The sequence below is a fragment of the Heterodontus francisci genome, chromosome 4 (assembly GCF_036365525.1).
Source record: "Heterodontus francisci isolate sHetFra1 chromosome 4, sHetFra1.hap1, whole genome shotgun sequence".
NCBI lineage: Eukaryota > Metazoa > Chordata > Chondrichthyes > Heterodontiformes > Heterodontidae > Heterodontus > Heterodontus francisci.
Genome location: NC_090374.1, coordinates 57954072 through 57972933, shown reverse-complemented (window position 1 = coordinate 57972933; position 18862 = coordinate 57954072). Strand labels below are relative to the sequence as shown.

Genomic DNA, 18862 nt, shown 5'->3' with positions numbered 1-18862 from the left:
TAGGCTATTGCAGAAAATACAGAAGTATGGGGTTGAAGGTGGTTTAGAGCTTTGGATCAGAAATTGGCTAGCTGAAAGAAGACAGAGGGTGGTGGTTGATGGCAAATGTTCATCCTGGAGTTCAGTTACTAGTGGTGTACCGCAAGGATCTGTTTTGGGGCCACTGCTGTTTGTCATTTTTATAAATGACCTGGAAGAGGGTGTAGAAGGGTGGGTTAGTAAATTTGCGGATGACACTAAGGTCGGTGGAGTTGTGAATAGTGCCGAAGGATGTTGTAGGGTACAGAGGGACATAGATAGGCTGCAGAGCTGGGCTGAGAGATGGCAAATGGAGTTTAATGCGGAAAAGTGCGAGGTGATTCACTTTGGAAGGAGTAACAGGAATGCAGAATACTGGGCTAATGGGAAGATTCTTGGTAGTGTAGATGAACAGAGAGATCTTGGTGACCAGGTGCATAAATCCCTGAAGGTTGCTACCCAGGTTAATAGGACTGTTAAGAAGGCATATGGTGTGTTAGCTTTTATTAGTAGGGGGATCGAGTTTCGGAGCCACGAGGTCATGCTGCAGCTGTACAAAACTCTGGTGAGACCGCACCTGGAGTATTGCGTGCAGTTCTGGTCACCGCATTATAGGAAGGATGTGGAAGCTTTGGAAAGATGCAGAGGAGATTTACTAGGATGTTGCCTGGTATGGAGGGAAGGTCTTACGAGGAAAGGCTGAGGGACTTGAGGTTGTTTTCGTTGGAGAGAAGGAGGAGGAGAGGTGACTTAATAGAGACATATAAGATAATCAGAGGGTTAGATAGGGTGGATAGTGAGAGTCTTTTTCCTCGGATGGTGATGGCAAACACGAGGGGACATAGCTTTAAGTTGAGGGGTGATAGATATAGGACAGATGTCAGAGGTAGTTTCTTTACGCAGAGAGTAGTAGGGGCGTGGAACGCCCTGCCTGCAACAGTAGTAGACTCGCCAACATTAAGGGCATTTAAGTGGTCATTGGATAGACATATGGATGTAAATGGAATAGTGTAGGTCAGATGGTTTCACAGGTCGGCGCAACATCGAGGGACGAAGGGCCTGTACTGCGCTGTAATGTTCTAATTCTAATTCTAATTCTAATCATGAGGATTTTGTTCTCAATCTGTGTGTATCTTGTCTCTGTTGCTGTTAATGCCCTTGATGCATAAGCGACTTGTCCATTCTGCATCAGTGCTGCTCCACATTCAGATTGAAATGAATCACATTTCAGAGTGGCTTCTTGCTTGAGATTATAATAGTTAAGGACTGGAGTGTTGGTGACCATTTCTTTAAACCATTGCAGTGCCAATTCTTGCGATTCTCCTCAGAACCATTCTGTGTCTTTCTGCATTAAATCTTTGAATGGTTTTATTATGTCTGACAGATGCAGGAGAAATTTACTCTGATATTAATAGAAATGTAGAAACATAGAAAGATTTACAGCACAGAAGGAGGCCATTTGGTCCATCATGTCCATGCCAGTCAAATAAGAGCTATCCAATCTAATTCCTCCTTCCAGCTCTTGGTCCACAGCCCTATAGGGCACCTCAAGTGCATATCCAACCATTTTTTAAAAATTTGATGTGGGTTTCTGACTCTACCACCTTTCAGCCAATAAGTTCCAGATCCCCACCACCCTGTGGGTGAAAAAATATCACTCCTCAACTCCCCTCTAATCCTCCTACCAATTAATTTAAATTTATGGCCTCTCGTTATTGGCTTCTATGAAGGTAAGCAGGTCCTTCCTATCCACTCTATCTAGGCTCCTCATAATTTTATACACCTCAATTAATTCTCTCCTCAGCCTCCTCTGTTCCAGGAAAACAAACCCAGCCTATCCAATCTTTCCTTGTAGCTAAAATTCTCCATTCCTTGCAACATCCCCATAAATCTAGCTTGTAACATCTCGAGTGTGATCACATCCTTCTGATAATGTGGTGACCAGAACTGTACAGAGTACTTTTGCTGCAGTCTAACTCATGTTTTATACAGTTCTAGCATAACCTCCCTGCTCTTATACTCTAGGCCTCAGCCAATAAAGGAAAGTATCGTATATGCCTTCTTTGGCTATCTTATCTACCTGTCCTGCTACCTTCAGGGATCTGTAGACATGCGCTTCAAGGTCCCTTTGTTCCTCTACATTTCTCAGAATCCTACCACTTATTGTGTATTCCCTTACCTTGCTTGTCCTCCCAAATATATTACCTCACACTTCTCCAGATTGAATTTCATTTGCCATTTTTCTGCCCACCTGACAATCCATTGATATCTTCCTGTAGTCTATTGCTTTCTTCCTTACTATCAACATGGCAAATTTTCAAATCACCTGCAAACTTCTTAATCATCCCCCTTCATTTAAGTCTAAATCATTGATATACACCACGAATACCAAAGGTCCCAGTAGAGAGCCCAGCGGAATCCCATTGGAAACAGCCTTTCAATCACAAAAACAGCCGTCGAGCATCACCCTTTGTCACTTGTCCTTGGATCCTATGAGCTTTTAATTTTTGGACCAGTCCCCCATATGGGACCTTGTCAAAAACCTTGATAAAATCCATGTAGGCCATATCAAATGTGTTACCCTCATCAACCCTCCTTGTTACTTCCTTAAAAATTTCAGTCAAGTTGGCCAGACACAACCTTTTGTTAATCCAAATCCATGCTGACTGCCCTTGATTAATTCAGGCCTCTCTAATTGATGATTTATACTGTTTCTCAGAATTTTTTCTATCATTTACCCACCACCGAGGTTAGGTTGATTGATCTGTATTACTCAGTTTATCCCTTTCTCCCTTTTTAAACAACAGTAAAACGTTAGCAGTCCTCCAGCACCATGTCTGTAGCCAGAGAGGATTGGAAAATGATGGTCAGAGCCTCTGCTATTTCTTTCCTTGCTTCCCAGCAGCGTAGGAATTTTTCATCGAGGCCTATAGATTTATCCACTTTCAAGGATGCTAAACACCTTAATATTTCCTCCATTACTATGTTTATCCCATCCAATATTTCACACTCCTCCTCCTTAACTACAATGTCTGCTTCATCCCTCTCTCTTGTGAAAACGGATGCAAAATATTCATTAAGATCCATGCCCATGTCTTCTGCCTCCACACACATGTTAACTTTTTGCTCTCTAATTGGCCTCACTCTTTCCTTAGTTATTCTCTTGCTCTTTACGTATTTATAAAACATCTTTGGGTTTTTCTTGATTTTACTTGCCAATATTTTTTCATGTCCTCTCTTTGATTTTCTAATTTCCTTTTTAATTTCACCCCTACACTTTCTATACTGTGTAGGCTTTCTGCAGTATAGACATTTTGGCATCTGACGTAAGCTTTTTTTTGCCTTATCCTATTCTATATCCTCTATGACATTCAGGGAGGTCTAGATTTGAGAGTCCCACCCTTTTTCTTTCAGGGAATAGGTTTGTTCTGAACTCTTTTTAGCTCTTCTTTGAATACCTCACATTGTTCTGACACTGACCTTCAAGTAGCTGTTTCTCGTCCACTTTTGCCAAATCACATTTCAGCTTAGTAAAGTTGGCCTTTCCCCAATTTAAAGCTTTTACTCTTAGTCTATCATTATCCTTTTCCATAACTACTTTAAATCTAACTGAATTACGATCACTACCCGTAAAATGCTCTCCCACTGATACCCCTTCCACCTGCCCAGCTTCATTCCTAAAACTAAATCCAGTACTACCCTTGCTCTTGTTGGGCTTGCTGTGCACTGACTGAAATAAAGTTGTCCTGAATATATTTTAAGAATTCCGTTCCCTCTGTACCTTGTACACTGAATCTATCTCAGTTAATATTAGATAGTTGAAATCCCCCGTTACTGCCCTTTTGTTTTCAGAAAGTCTAAGCAGTCACTGGATCCCTGTTGCATCAGGCAGTGATGGCATCTCCAAAGCCACTTTAACTTTGACTGGATCTACATAAAGTCCTCGTCATGCATCAATGTGTCCAATAAAACGAACCTCTGGCTTACGGCATTTCATGGTTTAACACGACTCCACAATCATTGCATTGATGTAGGAAAGCTTCTAGGTTTTAGCAACGTCTGAAATCGTTACTTCAAGAATTTCTTCAAAACCAAATGTCACAAAATCATCTGCAATTACCTCTATCCGCTGTAGTCCTTCCACTAGCTCATTCATCTTTTGCTGTAAAACTTCTGGCACTGAACTGATCCTAAATGGCATATGTTTCCAGTGGTATCATCCAAAAGGCATGTGGAATATTGTAAGATATGACCACTGTTCATCGAGACTCACGTGCCACAACCCATTTTGGGCATAGCGAATGGTGAAGACTTTGGCACGGTGTAGGCATATATCTGCATCTTCATTGGTAGAGGATAATGCATTCACTTGATAGCCTTGTTTAAGTCTCCAAAGTCACTTTGAACAATCACTACCACTGCTGCCACCATTTGTCCATAACAGTAGGCATAGCCATGAGCTGTTATAAAGAGTATCAACATTTTATTTACACATATAAAAATAACAAGTTAACTTACAGTAGTTTCAGGAGCTGCAAGTGTTTGCTGCTTACCGGATCACTAGGGGAGGGAGAGAGATAGACAGGGAGAAAGAACAAAGGAATCAACTGATGAGTCGCATGACAAATCCCAAGGTGATTACTGAGACACGATGCACCTATAGCGAATGTGCACCACACGTCACATTCACCAACGCTACAGCAGAGGAGCGGGAGAGGTCGCAGAAAATTCTCAATGGGAGTTTCCATTGACATTCCATCGAAGTTACTGCAGCCGATCGTGAGAAAACTTGAGCCAATTCCCAGTGAAAAATTCAGTGCGCTGTTCAACTTCTGATTAATATTTCATAGCTCAAAGAAGCATGAGTGAACAGAATTTAATGTGCAAAAATATATTTTAAATATATTCTGATTATCTTCTTCTTCTTCAGCCTCCTTGTCTTGGGACACAATGGGTAATTATACAAGGGCGAGAACAATACATGTGTTACCATTACTGTTCACTGACTGGAACAGTAAGATTTATATTTAATGACGATGACCCTTGAATTAACTTGTGGATACCAGTGCGGAAACATTTAATGCCTCTGTCTGAATTTCATCTCTACTATCTTAGAGGATCCAGATTCAAATAAGTGATTCAATGTCTCCTCGATAAATTCAAAGTGATTTAGGAGCTATTTTGATTACACTGTGAAGTCATGTAAAGCACAATTTTTATAAGTCAAGGATACAGTTGATGATATGCAACATTAGATCTTAATAAATCATTCCATGGCTTGTTGTGACTCTTGCTAAATATAGAAAGGGTGAAATTAGTCGACGCCAGAAGTGCGAAACGTGCTTGTTGCAAATCTGCAGCTTGTTATACACTGCACCGGTTTTTATTTTCCATTGACTTGGAAAATATTGCCAAGATTTGCAATTTCAAACCAAGTTAAGAACGACAGTGAGATTAGAAAACGAGTCTCCACAATGAGTTTGAACTGTCGTCCTGTGAACTTCAGTGGAAAAAGGATTGGGTGCGGTGAAAAGATTTGCCACCAGCCGGTTTCAGGCTGCTGATGTCGATCAATTTCACCCCAAATGTATTAACAATAAATGGAAAATGCTGCAATAATATTTGACCCACTAGATGGAGTGCTAACCAATCTAGTGCAGTAGACTTCTCCATGTCTCACATTTGATGGAAGAAAGCAAATGCCATTTGTATCTAAATAGCCTGCTTTATTTTCATAGGAACATAGGAGCAGGAGAAGGCCATTCAGCCCATCAAGCCTGCCCCGCCATTCAATATGATCATGGCTGATTTATTTTTTATTTAGAGATACAGCACTGAAACAGGCCCTTCGGCCCACCGAGTCTGTGCCGACCATCAACCACCCATTTATACTGATCCTACACTAATCCCACATTCCTACCATATCCCCACCTGCCCCTATATTCTCCTACCACCTACCTATACTAGGGGCAATTTATAACGGCCAATCTGCAAGTCTTTTGGTGGTGGGAGGAAACCGGAGTACCCGGCGAAAACCCACGCAGACACAGGGAGAACTTGCAAACTCCACACAGGCAGTACCCAGAATTGAACCCAGGTCGCTGGAGCTGTGAGGCTGTGGTGCTAACCACTGCCCCACTGTGCCGCCCATCCACTTCAATGCCTTTTTCCCACACTATCCCCATATGCCCTTATGTCATTGGTATTTAGAAATCTGCCAATCTCTGCTTTAAATATACTCAATGACTGAGCTTCCACAGCCCTCTGGGGTAGAGAATTCCAAAGATTCACAACCCTCTGAGTAAAGAAATTTCTCCTCATCTCTGTCCTAAGTGGCTTCCCCTTTATTTTGAAATTGTGTCCCCTGGTTCTAGACTCCCCAATCAGGGGAAACATCTTCATCAGAAACCAATCTGGATATGCTCAAAGTTATTTGTAAAGTTATTTGGGACTAAATTATTTTGCGGTGTACATCAATGCAGCTTGTTCTATATTCCATATTTCACCATGTATCATCTTTGGTATGTGCCACTTTATATGGTAGCAGCACATTATCCCTTCCATGCTTCTGGAGCATGTGTGTGCCTTATTGGGATGCAGCCATATTAACATTAGGAGACTATTCGGAGTTCGATGTATAGCCAATAGTTACACAGTAGTTAAGAAACCTATTAAAAACAGGGTTGCTGCCCTTCCAGTTTTGAACTGAGCAGTCTTATTATTGAATGATCTGTCTATCCATGCACAGTCAGTGGGAAAATGTTCGTCCGGTAACTGTTAAAAAAACTTGGGACCAGAGATTGCTGGGATCCCACTTTGCCGTCGGAAGTGTAACAGGGAGGGATTGCACGGACCATTAACCCTGTTCCAAATCCTTGGGCTACATCCTTTTAGTATTTGCGGTGGGCAGCCTGCACCTGAAGAGGTGCAACAGAGTTGTTTTCTTGGAAGTGCTGGTGGAAAATCAGAGCAATGATGAGCCTCAGGCCCTTAAGTGATCAAAGAGGTAGTCATTTTGTTAAAACTCTTCCCTGCAGGGAAATGAAGGCCTGCATTCAGAGATAATCAATCCTCTCTCAGGTCGATTCATTTTGGTCAGTAATCTCATTGGGCTTTTGGAAGGCCCAGTACAGAAACCATACCTGCTCTCAGCAGACTCTGGATCCACTGGGCCTAAGAGTGGCATGCTGGCTGGAATTCCTGAAGTTGCTCTCCCATCCCCACACCCCTGAACTGCTGTCAGAACATGGGATGGGGGAGTGAGGGTGCAGACAGAAGGTACGCTCATTTCCCCACCGCATCAGTAACAACATCCAAAGACACAGGAACTGCTGTCACATGTATACTGGTGATACTGAGATGTACCTTTCTACCACTTCTCCTGTCCCTTGATTGCCTCCATGAAATTAGACTGGTTGATTGACATCAAGTCCTGGACAAGTCACTGTTTCATCCTTGTGTTACAAAGTGCACCTTCCCACTGACTTCACTTTCTTGGGCTGAAGTAGACCATTAGCAATCTTAGCATCCTATTATAACCCTGAGCTTAAACCCCATATCCTAGCCATCAAAAAAATACTTATTTGCACCTCTGCAGCACTGCATTCCTCTGCCCCAACTTCAGTTCCATCACTGCTACCCTAAGCTTTTGTTACTTCTGGGTTCACCTACTCTAATCCTCTCTCTGCTGGCCTCTCCTTCGCTACCCTCCATTAACTCTAACTTGTTCAAAATGCCTCCATTCGATACATCATTAGTGGCAGAGCCTTTAACCACCTCTGTCCCAAGTCTCTACACCCCTTGCTACGCCTTCTAAGAATGTTTTCAAAATTCATCTTTGGCCCCTGGCCAGCCCTTCCTTCTTGACTCAGATCAAACTTCATGCATGTAGAACACTTTTTTTTTTACATTAAAGGCACTATATAACAGCAAGTCATGCTTGGGTCTACTTTGTATCTTTGTATAGAAGACATATGAAGCAATTTAACAAACCCATGCTGCTAGAGGTGAGCCTCACCTGGCAGCAGGACATATCAGAAATTCAAGTGTATGCTGCAAATGATCTGTCAAATGTGGGCAACATGTGCCCAAATTTGTTTGTGATATACATAAATGATTTGGAGGAAAGTATAGGTGGTCTGATTAGCAAGTTTGCAGACGACACTAAGATTGGTGGAGTAGCAGATACTGAAGGGGACTGTCAGAGAATACAGCAGAATATAGATAGGTTGGAGAGTTGGTCAGAGAAATGGCAGATGGAGTTCAATCAGGGCAAATGCGAGGTGATGCATTTTGGAAGATCCAATTCAAAAGTGAACTATACAGTAAATGGAAAAGTCCTGGGGAAAATTGATGTACAGAGAGATTTGGGTGTTCAGGTCCATTGTTCCCTGAAGGTGGCAACGCAGGTCAATAGAGTGGTCAAGAAGGCATACGGCATGCTTTCCTTCATCGGACGGGGTATTGAGTACAAGAGTTGGCAGGTCATGTTACAGTTGTATAGGACTTTGGTTCGGCCACAATTGGAATACTGCATGCAGTTCTGGTCGCCACATTACCAAAAGGATGTGGATGCTTTGGAGAGGGTGCAGAGGAGATTCACCAGGATGTTGCCTGGTATGGAGGGCGCTAGCTATGAAGAGAGGTTGAGTAGATTAGGATTATTTTCATTAGAAAGACGGAGGTTGAGGGGGGACCTGATTGAGGTGTACAAAATCATGAGAGGTATAGACAGGGTGGATAGCAAGAAGCTTTTTCCCAGAGTGGGGGATTCAGTTACAAGGGGACACGAGTTCAAAGTGAAAGGGGAAAAGTTTAGGGGGGATATGCGTGGAAATTTCTTTACGCAGAGGGTGGTGGGTGCATGGAACGCGTTGCCAGCGGAGGTGGTAGACGCGGGCACGATAGCGTCTTTTAAGATGTATCTAGACAGATACATGAATGGGCAGGAAGTAAAGAGATACAGACCCTTAGAAAATAGGCGACAGGTTTAGATAGAGGATTTGGATCGGCGTAGGCTTGGAGGGCCGAAGGGCCTGTTCCTGTGCTGTAATTTTCTTTGTTCTTTGTGTTTCCCATATGCACACAAGATGGGCAAGGGTCCCTGCTAACAACAGACATTATAAAATTACCTTTTATATGTTAACTAATATTTCTAAACTAGCTTGTTAAATGCACTTAAATAAAAATGGTAATTTTCTTCTTATGCATGCCCATGCATGTGATTTTGTAGATATAACACTAGTCTCCTCCTGATTACTGATACCATACTGTGAATGGATTCAATAAACATGGTGACGAGATTGAAAGCAATCTGTTTGAATATTAGTGCAATGACAGGTGTGATTCCAATCACCTCATATAACTGCTCTGCATGTTTTCCACATTTGTAGCTTCATACACCAAGTTGTCTTAAAGATTTGGCAAAGACTTTGTGTGGTGAAATTCATCTTGGACAGTACCACAAAACAGGTGATGGTATTGGCAGCTCGTTTTACACTCCACAATGCAAAAACGAAGAAAGTCAGGCGAGTGTAAAACAGGATAACAATGCACTATTGCCTGTTTTGCAGCCCCACCCAAGACCCACTTCACCCCCAAAGTGTTTGTCAAACTTTTGTCTATTTATTAACAATGCAATGATGCAAATCATGTTCAAATGCATCATTTGAGTGTAATGTTACACTGACAAATATGATGCAGAGCTCCTTAGTTCTTCTGAAATAAAAAAGGATCACAAAACACTTTTTCATGAAGACAATTGACTTTCCCAACCTAAAAACCAAAGGCTCTTAAACTTATTTGTTGGCTGGATGAGTCTTATCAGTTCTTGAAATGGCATATATAAACAAGAGAAAATAAATATCAAAACCAGATTCAACCTGATCCAGCAATGCTGATAGGGTTCAATGAAATAGAGTGGAAGATGGCTACAGGCCAGTTTGGCCAAATATTCTATTTCTACACTGTAAATTCTATGTAATTCTATGTAACTGGCCCAAATTGTGCTTCCCAATGGCTGGTTACTTCACAGCCCAGTATGTGCAGTCCTTCCAGTAAAAGGGATCTGAGTAGAAATAAATGCAGATGCCTGTTGTGTCCCTTGCTTGCTGAGCACACACTTACCAATCAGACTGAGATGACTCGTATGAATAAGGTAGGTTCTTTTATTTGAAGACTAGGACTGTTACAGATAGATTACAGGAGAGCCCACGAGGCATGTCTAGTCGAGGGATCCACGTGCTACAAGTGCAAGGTCACACGTTGTGTGACATCACTTCCTTTATCAACGATCACGCCCATTTTTGTACATTCCCTTAAAGCCCAAATGTAACAATGTCAACACTGAAAATTTCAACATACTGAGGATTATATTTCTATGAGAATGGAGGTCCGGGGCGATAAAAGGATTCAAGTGAAGAAGCACTGGAAAACTGTATAGGGTTCAAAGAATCCTGGTTCAATGGCTAGAGGGCCTTTTGTAGCAGAAAGACTCTCAGATTAGCAAACAATATTCCAAAGCAACAAGAGATTTCATGATCATGGGGAGAAAGGTCAGAGAAATCAAGGAAAGGGCACACAAATCAACAACAAGAAATTCTGAAGATTAATTAAGGATGAGGAAGCAAGAGACAGAGCAGGAATGGATAACAGTTCATTACCATCACTTATTTAAAAATATTAAAAATTTAACATAAAACATATAAATTTAAAAAGAACACCACAGCAGGTCTCTTTGAAAGAAACATAAATACTGTCTATATCCCAGAAATTATTGTTTGGTGACAGTAACAGACGAATGTTAAGCATTCATCTGTCAATAATTTGTTCAGAGGTATTAACCCATTTAACATAAATGGTCCTGTATTAAAATAGTAGACAGAGGTGCATCATAAAGCCCGTTAACTGTTCATCCATTGATATTGTCTATAGTCCAGTAATTTCTGGAAAATACAGAGTCAGGTATTTCCTATGCAAGGTTCAGCAATCTCAAACTATTGTTTTAGCTTAGTATTCCTTTGCCTACACATACAATAAGACCAGTCAGCAATGAGGGTGACATTTAATGGGAGCAAAGAAAACTTAATAATACATCCCGAAGATGTATTCCAGAGTTATCCGCCAGCCAACAACTTCCATTCAATAACCACACCATATATTCTACAGTATTCCTCATGCACAAAAAGACATCTCAGAGTATTAGATGTGACTAAGGTCTTCACACCTTAAAGGTGATTCTTTGGGCAGCAAACCTGTGACTCATGTTTTGCATACACATGCCTCCCGATTGATCTTAAATGTGTTTGGACTTTAAGGATGTACAAACATGAAAATTTAGAGAGTTGGATTAGTCTTCTTGGGATGGTAACAAGTTTTCCAGAGAAAGTAATAGTAGAAAGTCCATTGGTTCCTTGCCTTGCTACTCTTCCATCCTGGGGCTAACTAGCTAACTTAAGGGTCTTAATTTATGGATTTGATATTTTGAGGTGGCATGAAATAGATCAACAGAGTGCGGTGAACAGACAGTTTGTCCCAACTGCCAGATAGGGCTATCCGACCTTTTCTAATGCTGTTTTTAGGTTGGGTCACACATTCTGTACAGCTGCTGTGCTTTGAATTGCATCAACCTATCCCCTCCTGTGGGAGGGGACATGTTGCTAAGACTTCCAGGCAAAGAGTCTCGAACCATTTGATACATTTCCAATTCTCGGTATGTTTTAAATCACCTCTACAAATGAATATTCAAGCAAAGAAAACTTCCAGTAATTAGATGTGACAGCATAAAAATACTACATGGAGATGATATCAAATAATGACTTGTTCAGAAAATAATCACCTCTTCAGCAGAATATTCAGGCCACTAGATTCATAGCATCATTTGAAGTGACTGAGGAACCATAATGCCATTGTGCTTCAGTTTTTAATAAAAATTCTGTACATTAGTAGTTTCATTCATTCTTATATTACCTTTTTAATCTTTTTAATGTCTGGGTCTTCATCCTCTGGATTTCCTTGGTAAGGGCGCATCCGTTCTTTAGTCTTGTTCACGGCAACAATCTTAGTAACAAAAGAATAATAATTATAATAGCAGTGGATATGTCTCTTAGGTAAATTCTTAGGCTGTGCAGCTATAGTTGATCAGCCCTGGTACTTACTGGATCATTTATTACAACTGTAGATCTTTCTCAGTAGAACATTGCAGCAGTATCTTGGATGCAATGTTATTGCTCCTTTGCTTCCAAATTTACAGGATATTTTCTGCTCTTTCTACCATTAAAATGTTCAACAAAGGCTCATGCATTTGAGTTGTTACAGGGATTAAACAGCATTTTGTGCATTGTTAAATCTGCTATTGAATGAAGAGTCTGCTATCGATCAATTTCAATGAATCATTTCAATGAGTGATTAAGTATTACAAATCATATTTAGCTGCATTCGATTAAAAATAACACTTCTCACCTATTTAAATCTGCTCTTTATGAAAACAGTCTGTTATTGATCAATTTCAATGAATGTTTCCAGCAGTTGAGGGGTCTAGGCTGAAGAGTCATAGATACAAGATTAAATGTAATAGATTTAGAACAGAAAGCAGGAGAAGCTTTGTGACAGGAGACTCATGAGGCGGTGGAATTCACTTCCAGGGTTAGTGACTGAAGCAGAAACTGTGGGCTGGATTTTATATGCCCGCCGCAGAGTGTGCTGGCCCTGCTCCACCAAGCCTCTGCGATATTGTGTGCGGCGACTAATTTAAACACGCTGGTCGGCCTGCACCCCCTCCCCACCACCCCCCCAATCACATGGAGGGGCAGGCTCTCCAACACTGGCAATGGCATCAGCTGCCTAAGCGCAGGCGCTGGTGCCATTTTTAAAGGGCAGCCAGCCCTGCCGGATAATTTATACTTTTGAAGTTATACCGCACCCCCCCCCCACCCACCCCACTGTTCCAATCAAAAATCTGCCCCCCCCATAACAATAAAATTCAGTATTTGCCTTCCTCCCGCACCAAAACACTTACCTTTCAAACATGATCTTCCCGCCTGCCAAACTGAACAAAATGCAGAGGTCACCCCTTTCCACCATCCCCAACACTAGTGATGAAAATTTGACCCTGTTCCCCCTGCCACCCCCCACTGCATTAAAAATCATAAGCACCCCCTTTCCCACCACATTGGTCCTTCCTTAGACGGGAAAGTGAAGGCGTGAGAGTGCCGGCCGCCGCTCAGAAGATCGGGGCCCGGGGGTAAGATTGCTTTTAATTTTACTTAAATCTATTCATGTCAATGATTTAAATATGGTAATCCAGGTCCCATCGCCCAGTGGCAGGGGGGCCACTACGGAACCTCGTTGCCGCTGGGATGATCGGGCTCAGTCCTCCCAGCCTTGGGCTCCATGGCAGGCCGCTGCCAGAACAATATTCCGGTCCCCTCCGCCACAGAGCCTGACGTTGGGAACTTTGTAAAATCCCGACCGATGAGGGAGATTTTATGTAGGTGACAGGAAGTCTCGGCTACCAGCTAAAGTGTCGGCGAGAGCCCCAAGTCGCCGCCTCTGCCACATTACGTGCCAATTAGGGCACTTAAGTGGACAGCGGTGGGCCTTCCCTAGGACCCGGTGACAGAAGTCCCACCTGCTGAGAATTGCTGGCCAATCAGAGGCCAGCATCTCTTTTACTGAGCAGTGGTGGTGGCTGCTGCCGGTAATGGACTCACCTGAGACCCTGCACCCAGGCCACAGGTGAGTCAGGGCAGAAGGGATTTCTCGGTCATGGGGGAGGAGATTGTAGGGGGCTGCAGCAAGGGTAGGGGGAATGACTCTCAGCGGCCGCTGCTGCCAACCCTTGCTGATGCTGGTCTCCCAATCAGGCACTGTACCTTTTAACAACGGACACCCCACCCCCAAAGCTGGCAAGCAACCCATACGGTTTTGCTAGACGTGCTCCCCACATGGTGACAGGCCCACTGTCACTGGGATAATACTGGTGGAGGCAGAATGGGGGGCATGTCAACAAAAACCATATGGGTTAATTGGCCACGGAATTAATTGGGATGGAGGCAAGAAGGTAGCGGCTGTTTCCCCCCTCCCCCCACCATCTCGCCTGATTAAATGCTCTCCCCACCTCCAAACTTGCTGTGGGGGTGAGCATAAAATCCCCCCATGTCAATGGTCAAGGTAGGATTGCATTCAAGTGGATAAGGGAAAGTGAATGAAAGGTATTGGAACATTTTGAGTAAAAGTGATCAGAACTATTCGCTCTTGTGGAGGGTAAATGCCCAGGCAGACATATTGGACCAAATGGCTTGTATTGTGATGAACTGCATGTGTGCAGACTGCTATCTGAACAGTTGACTTGTTGAATGTACTACCAGGTACATTGAACTTGGATTCAAAGCATGTTCTTTCCTGAGACAGTTCTTTTGTGGAAAATTAAAACCAAAAGCCTCAGAGTGCTGGGCAATCAGAATTGAGGTGGACCAGGGTAAAACAATCAGTCATTTTTTTTTTATTATTCATTCCCGGGGTGTGGGTGTCGCTGGCCAGGCCAGCATTTTTTGCCCATCCCTAATTGCCCTTAAGAAGGTGGTGGTGAGCTGCCTTCTTGAACCGCTGCAGTCTATGTGAGGTAGGTACACCCACAGTGCTGTTAGGAAGGGAGTTTCAGGATTTTGACGCAGCGACAGTGAGGGAACGGTGATATAGTTCCAAGTCAGGATGGTGTGTGGCTTGAAGGGGAACTTGCAGGTGGTGGTGTTCCCATGCATCTGCAGCCCTTGTGGTAGAGGTTGTGGGTTTGGAAGGGGCTGTCAAAGGAGCCTTGGTGAGTTGCTGTCGTGCATCTTGCATATGGTACACACTGCTACAACTCTGCGTCAGTGGTGAAGGGAGTGAATGTTGAAGGTGGTGGATGGGGTGCCAATCAAGCAGGCTGCTTTGCCCTGGATGGTGTTGAGCTTCTTGAGTCTTGTTGGAGCTGCACTCATCCAGGCAAGTGGAGAGTATTCCATCACACTCCTGACTTGTGTCTTGCAGATGGTGGACAGGCAATGGGGGGACAGGAGGTGAGTTACTCACCACAGAATTCCCAGCATCTGACCTGCTGTTGTAGCCACACCATTTATGTGGCTGGTCCAGTTCAGTTTCTGGTCAATGGTGACCCCCAGGATGTTGATAGTGGGGGATTCAGTGGTGGTAATGCCATTGAACGTCAAGGGGAGATGGTTAGATTTTCTCTTATTTGAGATGGTCATGTCCTGGCACTTGTGTGGCACGAATGTTACTTGCTACTTATCAGCCCAAGCCTGGATGTTGTCCAGGTCTTGCTGCATATGGACATGGGCTGCTTCATTATTACAGACTCTAGGAATTAGTACAATTTAGCTACATTTGATTGAATGGAGCATTTTACACCTTATTAAGCTTACTGTTTCTGTAGAATTCCTGACTTTTTCTCAACGGTGCTGCTAATTATGATGTAAAACACCACAACTAGTACAGATGCCGCTATTACTATTGCAAAAATGCTGTACTTACAGCATCGTCTCAACACTTTCATCTAATCAATCCTATTTTCCTTGGCCTCTCAGAATAGTGTAGAATCTTTGCAAGTTTAAGATACTGAGCATAAAACTTGAATTGTTAAATTTATATTGCGCTTTTGTTGCTAATGAAACTCTGCACTGGACTGTTGGTTTATGATGTCACTGGATATCCAGATTGCTGTCAGGAGACTAAACAGAGTATTAATTCAGATGATTCACTGTTTTCATTAGCACGAAAGTTCACTCAGAGTCAATACTCCAACATAGCAGCTGCCACTTTTACATTGCAAGCCATTTTTGTGGAACTATCTTTTCTGGTGACCCGATCATTATCAATCTTGTGTTCCTCATATTTGTCCCTTAGGCTGATAATTCCATCCATTGAGCAGATCAATACAACAAATACAGCAACATTTAGGGCAGTTACATGATATTGAACTATTTAATAAAGGAAACATTATTTCAAATGATTTTCAAAGTTTCTACTAATCAAATTAATAATGAAAGTTTTCAAAAATATTGGGCAATATTTAATGTTGGAGAAGTCAGGGTGAGTATAAAATTAGTTTCCCCATTTTTGACTAGCACAGTTTTTGTTCGTATTAGTAAAATATACCCAGTCATGTGAATTGAAATTTCTGCTATTCACTTTTGAACATTATTTTCTGATGAAGGGTCCCATTCAATACATGAACTAAGTCGCTCAGGAAAACAAAATGCTGAAAATACACAGCAGGTCAGACAGCATCTATAAGCCGTCACAGCAGATTAATATTTTGGGTGTACCATTTTTAAGAAGAGCATTTGCATTTTTTTTGTTGTCTTTATCTCTCTTTCAGATGCTGGCTGATCTGCTGTGCATGTCCAGTATTATGTGTCTTTATTTCTCATTATTATTTTGGTTTGGGGCGGAATCTCCCTTCAAAATATATTAGAAACAATATGTCAAAACACGTCAGAATGTATGTGCAAAGCCATTAGGCATTCTTCAGCAAACGCTCATCTTTTCACGCATATCTTCTTACATTTCTTCGCTATTTTTATTAACCTAAAGCAATGGGGCAAAGGCAGGTATATGGAGTTAGGTCATAGATCAGACATGATTCCCATTGAATGATGGAACAGGCTCAAGGCGCTAAATGGTCTACTTTTGTTCCTAAGTTCCTATCACAACATAAGACACATGATTGTACCCTGTTAGTTGAGTGACTTGGATAACAAGACTTGGGTAACGAGACTGAGCTTGAACCTTCAGATTGAGCTTCAGACTGAAATTCAGTTCTTCAAATCAAAAACAAAGCCAAGTGAATCAAGCTCTTAGTTTAGACCTTAGCGGGAGTATTTAGTTTTACTCAACCCATCCTCATCACCATTCAATTGAATGGACTTATGTTGTTATATAGGTCTATAGGTATGTCTATAGGTATGTGAAGAGAAAAAGATTGGTGAAGACAAATGTAGGTCCCTTACAGTCAGAAACAGGGGATTTTATTATGGGGAATAAAGAAATGGCTGACCAACCAAATGCATACTTTGGTTCTGTCTTCACAAAGGAGGACACAAATATCATACCAGAAATGTTGGGGAACACAGGGCTTAGTGAGAGAGAGGAACTGAAAGAAATCAGTATTAGTAGAGAAATGGTGCTGGGGAAATTGATGGGATTGAAGGCCGATAAATTCCCAGGGCCTGATAATCTGCATCCCAGAGTCCTTAAGGATGTGGCCCTAGAAATAGTGGATGCATTGGTGGTCATCTTCCAAGATTCTACAGACTCTGGAACAGTTCCTACAAATTGGAGGGTAGCTAATGTAACCCCACTATTGAAAAAGGGAGGTAGAGAGAAAGTAGGGAATTATAGACCAGTCAGCCTGATGTCAGTAGTGGGGAAAATGCTAGAGTCCATTATCTAAGATTTTATAGCAGAGCACTTAGAGAACAGTGGTAGAATCAGGCAGAGTCAGCATGGATTTACAAAAGGGAAATCATGCTTGACAAATCTACTAGAAATCTTCGAGGATGTAACCAGTAGAGTTGATGGAGGGGAGCCAGTGGATGTGCTTTATTTGGATTTTCAGAAGGCTTTTGACAAAGTCCCACATAAGAGATTAGCATGGAAAATTAAAATGCATGGGATTGGGGGTAGTGTATTGCGATGGATAGAAAATTGGTTGGCGGACAGGAAACAAAGAGTAGGGATGAATGGGTCTTTTTCCAAATGGCAGGCAGTGACTAGTGGGGTACCGCAGGGATCGGTGCTAGGACCCCAGCTATTCACAATATATATTAATGATTTAGATGAGGGAACTAAATGTAATATCTCCAAATTTACAGATGACACAAAACTGGGTAGGAGGGTGTGTTGTGAGGAGGATGTAGAGAGGCTTCAGGGTGATTTGGACAAGTTGAGTGAGTGGGCTAATGCATGGCAGATGCAGTATAATGTGGATAAATGTGAGGTTATCCACTTTGGTAGCAAAAACAGGAGGGAAGATTATTATCTGAACGGCTATAAACTGAGAGAGGGGAATATGCAGCAAGACCTGGGTGTTCTCGTACACCAGTCGCTGAAGGTATGTATTCAGGTGCAACAGGCAGTAAAAAAGGCAAATGGTATGTTGGCCTTCATAGCGATTGGATTCGAGTACAGGAGCAGGGGCAGGGATGTCTTGCTGCAATTATACAGGGCCTTGGTAAGGCCACACCAGGAATATTGTGTGCAGTTTTGGTCTCCTTATCTGAGGAAGGATGTTCTTGCTATAGAGGGAGTGCAGCAAAGGTTTACCAGACTGATTCCTAGGATGGCAAGACTGACGTATGAGGAGAGATTGAGTCGGTTAGGATTATATTCGCTGGAGTTCAGAAGAGTGAGGGGGGATCTCATAGAAACCTATAAAATTCTAACAGGACTTGACAGGGTAGATGCAAGAAGGATGTTCCCGATGGTGGGGGAGTCCAGAACCAGGGATCATAGTCTAAGGATATGGGGTAAACCTTTCAGGACTGAGATGAGGAGAAATTTCTTCACCCAGAGAGTGGTGAACCTGTGGAATTCTCTACCACAGAAAGCAGTTGAGGCCAAAACATTGTATGTTTTCAAAAAGGAGTTAGATATAGCTCTTGTGTCTAAAGTGATCAAAGGGTATGGGGCAAAAGCAGGAACAGGCTACTGAGTTGGATGATCAGCCATGATGATGGGCGGCACTGTGGCGCAGTGGTTAGCACTGCAGCCTCACAGCTCCAGCGACCCGGGTTCAATTCTGGGTACTGCCTGTGTGGAGTTTGCAAGTTCTCCCTGTGTCTGCATG

At 42.5% G+C, this 18862-nt stretch overlaps 1 protein-coding gene across 2 annotated transcripts in view; it reads right to left on the bottom strand.

The window, feature by feature from the left end:
• The window catches only part of rasgrf2b (Ras protein-specific guanine nucleotide-releasing factor 2b), a 323823-nt gene that overhangs the window by 214524 nt on the left and 90437 nt on the right, over positions 1 to 18862 (bottom strand). For both annotated transcript variants that reach the window (XM_068028824.1, XM_068028826.1), the window contains exon 4: positions 11986 to 12075. In XM_068028824.1, the coding sequence (XP_067884925.1) occupies positions 11986 to 12075 (90 nt within the window). The remainder of the gene's footprint in view (positions 1 to 11985; positions 12076 to 18862) is intronic.